The 12,709-nt window shown below is 38.5% G+C and overlaps 1 protein-coding gene across 8 annotated transcripts in view; it reads right to left on the reverse strand.

The window, feature by feature from the left end:
• The window catches only part of CIT (citron rho-interacting serine/threonine kinase), a 70,201-nt gene that overhangs the window by 13,785 nt on the left and 43,707 nt on the right, over positions 1-12,709 (reverse strand). For 6 of the 8 annotated variants that reach the window (XM_069871269.1, XM_069871266.1, XM_069871264.1 and 3 more), the window contains 9 exons: positions 11,777-11,830; positions 5,225-5,422; positions 4,565-4,758; positions 3,919-4,054; positions 3,408-3,512; positions 2,666-2,806; positions 2,371-2,478; positions 1,531-1,693; positions 1,116-1,280 (listed from right to left, as the gene is read on the reverse strand). In XM_069871269.1, the coding sequence (XP_069727370.1) occupies positions 1,116-1,280; positions 1,531-1,693; positions 2,371-2,478; positions 2,666-2,806; positions 3,408-3,512; positions 3,919-4,054; positions 4,565-4,758; positions 5,225-5,422; positions 11,777-11,830 (1,264 nt within the window). The remainder of the gene's footprint in view (positions 1-1,115; positions 1,281-1,530; positions 1,694-2,370; positions 2,479-2,665; positions 2,807-3,407; positions 3,513-3,918; positions 4,055-4,564; positions 4,759-5,224; positions 5,423-11,776; positions 11,831-12,709) is intronic. The other 2 variants (XM_069871268.1, XM_069871267.1) reach the window with 1 other exon arrangement.

Here is a 12,709-nt window from a genome sequence, read left to right on the forward strand (position 1 = left end):
AATCTATTATCAGGATGAAAACTGTCATAAGGATTAAAATTATAGTAGGTTTTGGCATTTTAAGCCCCAGGTAATAAGTCTCTATCAAAGCCCTGTTGAACATAGGCACTACTTTCCTATGTAATCTGCAAATCTTAAGCTACATTACCACCTCAATAAGTACCTTAAACAGATGCAGAGTGCGCTGCTCAAGAACAGACTGTAGAACTGAAATGGCTAATGCTGATGGAGCAAGATTACGTCAATCAAACTGTCTAAATTTCAAGTCTGCACTCAGCGCCAATTCTTACAATGTCGTAAACTAATCTCTCAGTTTTGCTTATAGCTAACAAATCCTTCAACACCTACACTGTTGCGATCAATACCAGCACACCTAAAATCCCTGTTGGTGGATCTGTATTGAGTACAGTATATCCCTCAAGGCACAGTCTTTGACTGATAAACATGATTCTTTTCCCTGTCCACAATCAGCCTCCTAGAACATCTTTCCTGCCAGTGTTTCCCATCCTCACAGCACCCTATGCCTCCTCAGCTATCTATGACAGCTCGACCAGTTTGTGGATTCCGGCTTCTTCCAGCCAAAGGCTTAAGGTTTTAGTTCAGTGTCTCTGGGTACAATACTTATACCAGAATAATGGTTAGTTAAGAACAAATAAGCAGGGCTCTCAATCCTTTAATTTTTTCTGATGACCCTCTCCCCTCCATTCTTAAGGATATGGAAAGCTATTCCCTTTTACTGGTTAACAGGATATCAATGTCATCTTTGACCTGGTATCTTCCTTTTATGCCTAACCAAAGTCTTTTGCCTTTACTGAAAGGTCTTGATAGAAACCTTCTGCAGTTTAGATATGTAAAAACATTAATCAATGCAGAGAGCACAGAAAACATACTCCTTTGAAAAGAACACGCTCTTAAAACAATTCTGTTGCTGAAGTTCTCAGAAGTAAATTATATATCCAGAGAATTTTAAACCAAAATCAAAACTTTTCATCTAATATTCCTATCATGAAAAAAAATCTGGTTTTGAAATTTACAAGGTGAGGGGAAGAAGACGGAGAATTGAAATATTAGAGCAGACAGAAAAATAGTACCAGAGAAGTTCCCCAAGGGCCTACCCTCTGGTGTGGAAGATTCCTTCCTGCGACTGGAGGGTGGAGCTAGCAAACTGATCGGAGTAGGCTGATGCTCAGGTGAGCGGACTATGGCAGACATGATGATCTGCTGCCTGGCTGTGGCTGGAGTAGATGGATGAGGGTGGTCTGATATTTTCCGATGAGCAGCTATAGATGAGATAAATGCCACTCGTTAACATAACCAATATGGCACACGAGTTCATAGCAGTGGTTCTGTGTAACCATTCAGAGGTTACAACCCGCAGAAAAAAAGGTGTGACCTTACTGCATCTTCACATCAGTAGACAAGAATTAAACAGCATATGTTATAGCTTATAGTGGCACAGGATTAAAGGCACGTTTTTAGATCAAAAAATGCGCATCTCCTTCCAGATTCACCTTTTCTGTTAAACCCTACCTTCTTCACGAGCAGATCTGAGTTCAATGCGTGTTTTCTGTAGAGCCTCCTCCAGCTCAGCAGAACGAGCCTTCTCCTTCTCCAGTGCCACTTTCAGCTCATTGTACTGCAGGGGAACCTGTGTGGGTAAAGAAGGGTCCTCTTTCCGCCGACTAAACAGGCCCTAGCAACAGAAACACACAGACAACTCCTAACTCCTAGTAAGAGATGACTTAAACTAGGCAAAGTGAAACTAGCTAGTGGCAGTCCGGCCAGAGGGTCGAATGGTAATTCTGATATGCGTAAGGATGGATTTTTAGTTCATATTGGCACTGTAGAGAAAATGTTGAGATATGGATCAATTTAAAGAGGGACGTACGTTACCTGTTAGTACTCACACCTTGAGTTTCCGAATGCATCTAAACAGAGGACTTCAAAATACGTGGTTAACTTATTTAATTCAAAATGACAGAACGGCTTATGACAAAGATGTGACACGAGTCACATTGCCTGACTAATCGATCCTATGCTCTAACTACAAGAAAACCACTCTAGATACACAGTATGTTCATACACACTTACATACTTACCATTAAAAAAAAAAAACATGGTTAGCATTGTGTTCCTGCAGCCTCACTGATGTGTAGCTACTGGTATTGCAAGCACAACAAAATACTGGAAAAACCACAAAGAACACATTCTGCCTATTGAAGTTTGTGTTCAGCAACTCAGAACGCTCTTAAATGAGGACACATTTGTGTTACACAAAGAAAGGTAAAACAGAATATTATGAATACACAGCACGTAACTAACCACAAAACCACCGTTTATTTCCATGCCTCTCAAACCTTTTGCACCCACCTTTTTCTTTTTTGCTGGCTGATCCATCTTTGCCTGCAGGAAATCAATGAGTTTGGTTTGCTGAGAAATAGTGCCCTCCATTTTCACCTTTTCATGGGAATACAGAACCTGGGAACCACATGGACACATAAGAAATTTCACCTTTATAGAAGAAACTGGTAACTCAACAGCAGAACAGAGCCAAAAATCAGTATAAGGGAAGTGTCACACAGAAACAGCAGGTCACATGCTAAAGCCCCCCAGGGAGGAGGGGTTTAGGACGGGGAGCACAGAGTCCTGCCCACAGTTCCCTCACCTGAATGTTTTCCAGCTGATATTCCAGGTCACTTCTTTCAGTCTTCAGGAGATCTGCCCGATCTAGAGCCTCTTGTAGACCTTGAGTTAGGCGGAAGATGTGATTCTTTTGCAGATCCATTTGCTGCTGCAGCTTTGCCTGCTGTTAACAGGGAAAAAAAGACCAGTGTTTTGGTTTGGTTGTTTGCTTGTTTTTTAATAAAAGCTATTAAATGTTATCACTCCTTGTAAAATAAGCATCATTGCATAAGTTAGAAGTAAAGAGACAATTCTTTAAATGCCAGAAAACTACAATCTTCTAGATATTTTCCTTCCTTTCATATTATGATTAAACATGCATTCCTATGTAGCGTTTTTATACTAATTTGTAGTAACACCATTTTTTTCAACTGCATGTTCCAGTTATTTGCTTTTTAAGCATTTAAAATCTCACCAAACCTGCTCTGCTGTTCTTCAGATACCGTGGGACCGTGCCCACTGGCTGCAAGTGCCTTGTCCTTGCCTGACTTGCTATCACCCTTGGTTCCCAGTTCACCTTTCCTTGAGGAGCAGTTTCCTTTTACTGCTCCCCATCACAGCTGCACATTTCACAAAGTTTGAAGTAAAACCAAACTCTCTAACTTTATTAATCTCCCTAGTTATATAGAAGGAAGACGGATGTGCAACACTGCGAATCACACAACTTCCCCCCTTCAAGACATGGAAGCTTTTTATTAAGTTATAACTTGAATTCCCAAGGTTACCTCCTCCAGAAGCCTCTGCTTAAGCTCCCTTTCTGTCTCAAGCTTCTGTTGTAAGCTGCGTGCATTCATCTCCAACATAGCATGCTTCTTCTCCAGGTCATTGAGCTAGACAGGTGGGATAGATGGTCAGAAAACTAATAAATATAGCATTCCACAATCTCAAAATTCAACTTCACCAAGCACACACTCAAGAAAAATGATACATCTTTTACTAACTACAAGGGGGAAAATCAACCAAAAAATCTTTTGGTACACCATTGTTCAAATGCAAATATCGAGTTATTGAAGGACTTGTACACTCCAGGCATCATAGGCTGCTTCCTGCTTTAGTAGTTTTCAAAAGGAAATCCAAAGTCTTTGGCTTGAAGACAGAATTCTATTCTATGACCTCCAGCCTTTTTAATTTGCTCTAATGTCTTGAAAAACCTGTTCAAGACCACATTTCTACAAGTGTTATCTCTAGAAAAGTATTTCATCTAATTATGAAAGTCTAGGGTTGAAAGTTACTTACCTTATCAGAAAGGCTCTCAGCTTTGAGTTTTTGTTCCTTTAGTGCTTGCTGGAGGGCTAGAATCTCTGCCTTGTGTTCTTTGACAGCTAGTTCTACCACCTGGCGAGATTCAGTAATACGCTGATCTGCTCTCACTCTGTATTAAAATGGAAAATAATGTTACCTAACTCCTTTCTGGGCTTGACCTCTTCCTAGCATGCAGTGGCATCAATAACTCTTTCAGGGGTTTGCCTCAAAGTCAAGATGTTACTTTATAAAGCCAGACTGTTTGCCGCAACACTTCTATATTATATAACCCTGTTCCTGCCCCTGCTAGAACTACAGCCTGAAGACTTCAAGACCCCACAGAAACAGTTAGAAGCAAAGACAATTTTTCCATATCATAAAGTAGAAGATAATAAATCAAGACATTTTCTTAAGTTACAATGAGAAATACCACTCCCCTTGAATCACTCACTTGCAAAGAAACAAAAGGAACAATATCACTGGTGAATGACTATTAACTAATAAACCATTTTTAGAACTACCTCACAGGACTTTATATTTAGTTCCAATTCCCATATCCTAGTCTAAATATAATCTTTGTACTAGCTTCTATAGAGCATTTTCATAAAAGTTAATAAAAGGAGGAGGAGGGGGGAGAGACCTGCTCTGCTTCTCAGTATCCAGCATCCTCTGCAACTCTCTGACACGACATTCAAACTGGGACTTCTCATCTCCTAGAACATTTCTCCATGCTTCCCACTGACGCTCTTTCTCCAAGAGTTCATCATTCAGGGCCTCCAAGTCCATTACTTGCTCTTCCAGCATTGTGCATGTTGTCTTCAAGGCCTCCATAGTCTAAAAATAAATCCTCCTATCAATTCTCACATCCCACATCAAGCGTGCACTTCAAGATTCAGCCTTACCGTTTAAATTACAGTACATGCAAATTGGCAGAAAACATAAGCTGGTAAATCACAACCCGTTTATTTCAAGGCTTCCATACATTCACTTGTGATTTCCATTAATGTCAGTTCCCTCTCATTAGAAAAATTTTGAAATTTCCAAGGTCACAAAATTAAAATGAATAATTCTAAGTTACAATATCTTCAGAGTGCAAAACTTCTAAAGAGAATTTAATAAAAATACAAAGGGAAATACTAACAATTTCTATTCACCCAACTGCTCTGGGAAGAAAGGTTTATGCTGCCCCTGAAGCATATGCATTCCTTATAGGTTTCCAGATTTGAAAGAAATTTTTTGCCTTTCAGATGATTAGCAACCTATCATGAAGAGACTGTGATCCAGACTGATAAAGCCTTACTTGTTTCTGACTGGTAAGCTGCATTTCTCTCTCTGTGATCTCCCGACGGAGATGGTCAACTTCACTTCGCAACTGGACAACCTCATCATTGGCCCCCGAGGCCTCGTCAAGTTGTTTGGACAGGAAGAAATTCTGATTGTTCAGTTCGGCATTGTCTTCACTGAGCTGGTTCAGCTGCTCTTCCAAATCTGTAATAACCTAGAAAGAAAAATAAATTGAATTACATGTCAGTGAGTACAGTTTTGTGAACAAGTGTTCTCCTCTCACAAAACCATTTATTGCCAAGCAAAGAGACAACCTGGCTTGTAAATTTTATTAGTTTTAAACAAAAGCAATGTTGTAATGGTAGAATTTATGCACAGGAGAGTACTTCAATTAGGAATAGAGTTTGTGTCTCACAGAAGATAGTCTGATTTTTTTCTTTATTTGATTTAGAGTATAAATATGCTGCAATGCATATTTGAGACTATCACTTCAAACACCGGATTGGGAGTCAGGAGTTCTGGTTGTATTCTTAGATTTGCTGCTGACTTACACTGGACCTTTGCCAAAGCATTTTACCCTTTTTTGCTGCTTAAGTGAAATGAGGTAGATATCTCAGAGGCTTCTGAAAAGCGACATTTAAGAAAACTGAATAAGAGGTGCAATGGAGGCACAATCTGATGAATGTGTCCAGCAATTGTTTCCACTACTATATGTAACACTGTACACAGTCAGGAAAAGCAGGAAAATTCTAAGAAATCTATTCTATCACCATAACAGCACGTGAAATAGAAAGAAATAAAAAAAAGCATGGCAGCACAACAGACTAACAGCAAATCAGTGAGAAGAAAGAATTCAACAAGAACAATAGCCTTGCCTTTAATGAAGTGGAAGCATCCATTTGTTTAATCAGAATAGATTTCTACTACAAATGCTTTAAACCATTCTCCTTTAACTTAAAGAAAATATGAACAACAGGGGGCCATTTTCACAGCCCCATTTGACTTCTATGAATGAAAGGCCATGAACACCGGATGGATGGATGAATACCCATACCTAACTCAAAACCAACATCATCACAACAGAACACAAAGGAACCTCAGTAGAATCTTGAGATGAGCTTAATAAAAAGAATCTCGGAAACTTGAAAGCTCTATACAATTCATATTCAGCTCTTTCATGCCTCTAGAGGCATTTTTTCCCAGATGCTAAAGAAAAGTGAATAAGATGCTCCATTAAATGGGAAAAATTAAAATCCCAGAGCACAGTTGGCCACACATTCAAATTTAAATGTTCCAATCTCCTACACAAGCCAAAGACTTAAATATCTAGAGCAGCAGAGCACAGAGCACACAGCTCTTTTCGGCTATCTGGAAAGATGACATCCGCTTCTTTTAGAAGAACCTGTAATGCGTGTATTGGCAGCCTTTTACCATGCCTCTCCTCAATCTAAATTAATAGTAGTAGATTTTTAAACTGTCAGCAGAAAAGGTTCAACTGACATTACTCCCTGCTGGGTGAAGGGGAGTTCCTGGTACCCATATGTTTAGAGTCAAATCAAAATGATTCATACTCTAAAATACAACATTTCTCTTACTGCCCTATTCAAAACACATTTTATTCTATATTGGATGTGTTAGGTTTCAAAGGACACAGACTATATCAGAAGGATGTGCTACTGTCTGCATTGCTGTTAGGACAGGAACTTAGGAATGTATTTATATAAACAGAAAGGAACAAAGGAACTTTTGTTTTGATAGTGTTTTACCTGCCATTCTTGGAAACAACATCTAAGATTTCTACTAACCCCCAGACAAAATGATCTCTTTTGCCTCTGCTTGTTTTTATCGTTATGTTTAAACAGAACACATATCTAGGCAGTTTCAAGATATCTTTTACACATCCATGGTTTCTTCCACATATATTTTATGCATTAATACATAAAACATACTTCCTATAAAAACTGTTAAACCGGTTTTCAAATACAATAAAGCAGAGATAGGGCAAACACAGAATTGCTACAGTGACATGCAGAGTTAATATGTCAAACTACTTCATTCTATAAAACTGGCTGTATTTCAAGTTGATATCCCTTAAGGGCTGGAAGTTAAGCTCCCATTTGCCTTTATGCTGTGTTCTGAGCTTCTCAGTTCTTTCCCTGAATATAACTAAAATTAAATCAGACCATTTTAATTTCAATGTTGCATTTTATCTAGTAGGATATTTCTGGAAAATGTAAGACGCATAAAGCAGTTAAGAAAGACTGGTTCCAGAAGAAATGACGTGATCTCCTGTCTTCAATATTTTCCATAATGACAATTCCAAAATGGCTTGGCTTAAATTCAAAATGTAGTACAACCTATATAATGTAATCTATAGAGACGGTCAGGGAAACTGTTTCAGGATGTGATCAGCAGCACATTACTTGCAGTTTAACGCAATTTTTCATAAAACCTTAAGTCAGAACTTCCAGACAACTGCATACTTTTACTCCATCCATTTCCACCCTTCCAGACCTTACTAGAGAGCTGGCTGCTGGAAGTAAATAGGAAAAAAGAAAGAACTATCTCTCAGCCCCAAATAATTGCGAGGGGGAAGCAACAGCAGGCATGAGACTCACTTTGTCTTAACCTACTCACATTTGGATCCAAGAGACGAAGGCTTTCTAGGGAAGAAATTCCAACCACTGCAAGGGAGCAGAACACCAAGCCCCTTATGAACACAGCTGCTGACAGAAAGCAATCTTGGATCTCTACCTGTCTGATCGATACATAACAAGAAACTTCTCACTTTCTCCCCCTTTCCATAGTCAGGCAACACCTGTGTGTTGAAACATATCTTACACAGAGATCTGTGTCCCCAGAAACTCATGGCTTAGTCTGAGGTACATCACTCTTGTTAGTAGCTGCAGAGTAGTAGGACACAGCGCAACCTGCATTCCTTCCCTTCCCACACCAATCCATTATTAAGATATAGTCTCCTGTATTCCTCCATCCTGGTCCCCAGAAGCTGAGCTGTCTCTACCAACCATGAGCTTCATCCTCAAATAATGAGGACGTCATTGTCCGTGGTGAAGGTCCCATTACGTTTTTCACAGAAACATCTCATCAATACCCACAAAGTCTCTGACTTTGTATCAGGCTACAAAAACTACAAAGCTCCATTTTTGCCCATAACTGGCATCCGCCCTCACATTTTCTGTGAAATGAGAATCGGGGATAATCTCTCCCACCCTTGGTATTTGTCTTGTTACAGAGGGCAAGATCACTTTACTCTGAAACATAATTTAGCATCAAAAGTACAAGACATCTTTAGGAAGAATTTTGGAAGTTCTCAATAACACAGATTATTCTTGTATGCCAACTCACTGAGCCAATGTGGAATCAGGATCATAAACTAAAGTCCGCAGGACTTTATACATGACTAAAATTACACACGTGTCTAATGGGCTTGCAGATTTAATGTCTCAGTATCCAATCACATAGACAAGTGTAGAATCAAGCCTGTTAATGCTTAATAGCAACACAACTTGATAAAGGACCCCAGAGGAAAGGAGATAAACCTTGTTTTACTGGAGAAATCTTGAGCAAATGGAAATACAATATCCAATTCGTATCAAGAAATGTCGCTCTCCTTGCTAGTAGTAAGGGTACCACTAGAGTAAAAGCAACAGCCTGCACCTGAAAGAAACTAGAAGGTTCTCATGGTGGCTCCCTGGACCAGCAATGGTATTTTACTGAGCTGAGTTCAAATAACTTCATAGGTTAGTTTTCTTCTAAATGTTTACAGACTTTACCACATGCTTACTGAATGTTTCTTTGGAAGAATTCTACTATTAATTAGATAACTCAGTTGCTTTTTTAACTTCAAATGTGTTGATGCTCCAACAACAAGCCATAATTAAGAGGCAGTTGGAAACAGCTGACAAATACATAAGTTTTCTTATTTAAGAAAATGCTTTTTCTTTCTAGATCTTATTCTGATTGCCTAGAAAATACTTTTTAACACTTAAATGGATCGTATTTTTGATAGAACAATTCTTTAAAGATAGGAACTAGTCCTTCTACCTCAACAGACTTGCTGGATGAGCTATCATGGTGAGAACATTAAGATATCATGCTCTGTGTATGCCCACATGCATCTGTGTGTCTACAGCAGGTACTACCACTTACAATTTTAATCACAATTATGTATCCCATTATTTCTTGCACAGCTGAAACTGAGAAAACAAAAGTGAGAGATGTCACAAGATGAAACAACGCAGAGCTATCAGAGCAACTAAATATAAATTCATAAACAAGGCAGAAATTATGACCAACAAACCAGCAAATTTTAAATGAACAAATAGAACCTACAAAATGTTTACTTGGTCAGACACCTCAGCAAAAGGAATGCAATGAAGGTAACAAGGAAAGCAGTCGCACATTTGAGGTGTAAGCCTTCTCTACAATCAGAAGCTGCGAGCTTAGTGAAGCTAGAGAAATGGAAGAGATACCAAAGAATGTAGATTAAGTACTTTTATTCATCTTTTGAATATCATGAAAGTACTGAAGTAATTCAATATATCAGGTTTGGGGTTTTTTTCCCCTGTCTAATCTTATTTTTGTAATTCTTGTGCTGTTTTGGTCTTCTCAGTAAGATTAAATAAAAAATAATTCCATACCAAAGTTTGCCAAGGAGTTCAAGGAGTTTGTTTCAGCTTAAAAATGTTACCTTTTGAAAACTTGCTAAGAGAATAAACCTGCTCATTATCATGCTGCCTATGATTTCCTTGAAGTGTTACCTGATTCTAAAATGAGTCTAAATTCTAATCACCTTCAACTAGAATTGCATGGTCATCAAAAAGCAAAGCCTGCATCATACCGGTCACAATCACATAAAAATGAGGCTGAAACATGAGGGGAAGGCACCATAATAAATATGCCCTAATCTTTCACTATCAATAAAAGATTGTCCTATGTTTTCTCTCAGTGCTCCTCAGTAGACAGGATGGATAGCTAGAACTATTTACAACACAGAACAAGAAAGTCTCCATCCATGGCCAATTAAATTATACATGCATTCTCCTGGGTAGGAAAGAGAATGCATGATAAGTATGCATTATTCATTTAGGAACTATTTAATTAATTTCTTATTGATGAGGATGTCTGATCCCACTTATCCCACTGAAGAGCCTTACAATTCACAACACTTCGAAATCCTTTTATGCAGAACCTTTGAAGCTCTCAACATTCTTGAAATGTTATGGGTCACTTTTCACTGCTGGAGATTGTTCACCACACTTACAGAGCCAAAGTGTCACTAGATGAGGAGTTACAACCTTTGAAAGGCAGCCTGCCATGCAGTGAAAAGAAGCTATTCCAGAACTGGCTCTTGCCTGCATGGAGATCACTTAAGCACTGTCATTGAAAGCTGTCGTTCTGTATGAAGGGCAAGATAGAACAAAAGAAAATGGCTATGGAGGTATGATACATGACAGCACATCTGGAGCTAGAGTATCAATCTCAGTAAACAAAGGCAACAAAAAGTAAAGTTCTTGTGCAGGATTTATTTTAGATAGGAGGTTAACACCCTCTAGTAAGCTCTGCTTTCTCTTTTCTTCATATCATTATCTGCTATGAACAGAATAGAAAAATCTCCTTGCTTAGTGCTAAAGAGCAACTGAGAAAAACAAAACAACTCTCATCCTGAAAAGATATTTTGGAAAGATGAAAACTCGGATGTTAGATACTTAGTCCTACAACATGAAAAATTCAAGGATGTGACTTGAAGAGGGGAAACAATCAAGATAAAAACCCAGCAATTAAGCCCTGCTTACAGGGTGGGGTAAGAAGAAAATCTGAGAAAGATCAGCAATCAGTGCTTATCCAGAGAGTTGTGGTCCTTTCATAATTCACATCACTGGAGGGCAGATGCTCCCCATTGGACGTCATAAGTCTGACAATAGGGTTATTCTGCAAGAATCCCTATTGACTGACAAACCCTCAGACATCTGTCCTGGAATGATGAAATACATCTAAAAAACATGTCAAAAGATCTCAAGCAATAGAAGGTGTAAATTAAGATCGTAGAGTTCTCTCTGCTCTTTAAGCAGACAGCTACAGGTCAATGTATTATCTGGAACAATAAAATTTCTTGCCTCTTCAAACAATGTTAAAGTCCTTCTTAAAAGCCAGAGCAGCAAAGGCTCTTCTGCTCTGACCTGGGTCTACAATACAGCTCAGGGCTGGGCCAAGTAGATCTTTCCTTCTTTTGAGCAGAAAAGATCTTCACCTATAATCATTTTTTGCAGCTGCTACACCATTCTTACCAGCTGCACTGCAATGAGATATTTTAATTTCCTTTCCCCTCCAAAAAGAACAGTGTCAATTTGACCATCAGATTGAAACCTCAAAATTGAAGTTTACCTGAAAACTAAAAGAAATCAAATCAAATTGGTCCAGCTTTTACCAATATCTTGAAGCCAGAAGTCCACATTAGGAACTAGTGTCATCAAGGATTAAATAAGCAAATTATTTGTTTCTTTATCCTTAATTTCAAATAATTCAATGATCTGTATTTAATACTCACTGTGCAGCTATTACGAAGGGCTTCAAATTTACGCTGGATTTCATCTCTATGTGCCTAAAGGAGGTAAGAAGTTAGTCATCAATTTTTCATACATCAGAATTTGAATCCAACAGTTGTTGCTAAACAAACTGCATAAAAATCTACAGTAAGCAAAGTCTGGAAGGCAGATGCTGCAGGCTATGAAAGCACTCTGTAGTGGCAAAGAACTGATAAGCAAAAGTCTCATCTTATTCATCGAAACACATTTATGCTCCCAATTCTGAACTACTTTAGAAAACTGTACAAACTCAAGAATTTAATTACATGAAAGGTTCCATCTGAAAGGGTCACCAGACAGCATGTTGATTCCATGTTCAGTTTGTACATTCTTGACATTTAAATGTGTGTTGGTTTTACTTCCATATCCAGATTGGTATTTCATATAAAATAAAGACTGCATACAATTTAATGCTTGCAAAGAAAAACTATAAGAGGTATTATGCAAACTACCCCAAACAGCTCTGCCAAGCTACCTGAATCTTACCATAAAGCACCATTTAATCCTGAGCCCCTCTAAAAGAAGCAGTGACAATGCATAATTACAAATCCTTTGAAAGACAGCATCCAAAGTATGGAAACATGCAAACACTTATTTTAAAGAACGCAGTATCACATGCACCATTTTACCTCCTAATTTACAAGCAAAGCATGGCAAAGCAAAAGTTCTTGTTTCAGCCTCCTGGCTTCTCTCAGAATTTAAACTGATTTAGCAAGTGTCTAATGTCATGTGCTGTCTGAAAACTTAACAAAAGAAAGGTTAGTGCAATAGCGCATTCAGCACCTTTCTTCATTCAGAACATTTTACTAGGAGCCATGAGACTAAACAGGAAAAAGCTGTTCAGCAGAAGTCAGCTATGAGAGCTCATAAACTATCTTCCCGCAACAGGCAATGCG

This window comes from Phaenicophaeus curvirostris, chromosome 17 (assembly GCF_032191515.1).
Source record: "Phaenicophaeus curvirostris isolate KB17595 chromosome 17, BPBGC_Pcur_1.0, whole genome shotgun sequence".
Lineage (NCBI taxonomy): Eukaryota > Metazoa > Chordata > Aves > Cuculiformes > Cuculidae > Phaenicophaeus > Phaenicophaeus curvirostris.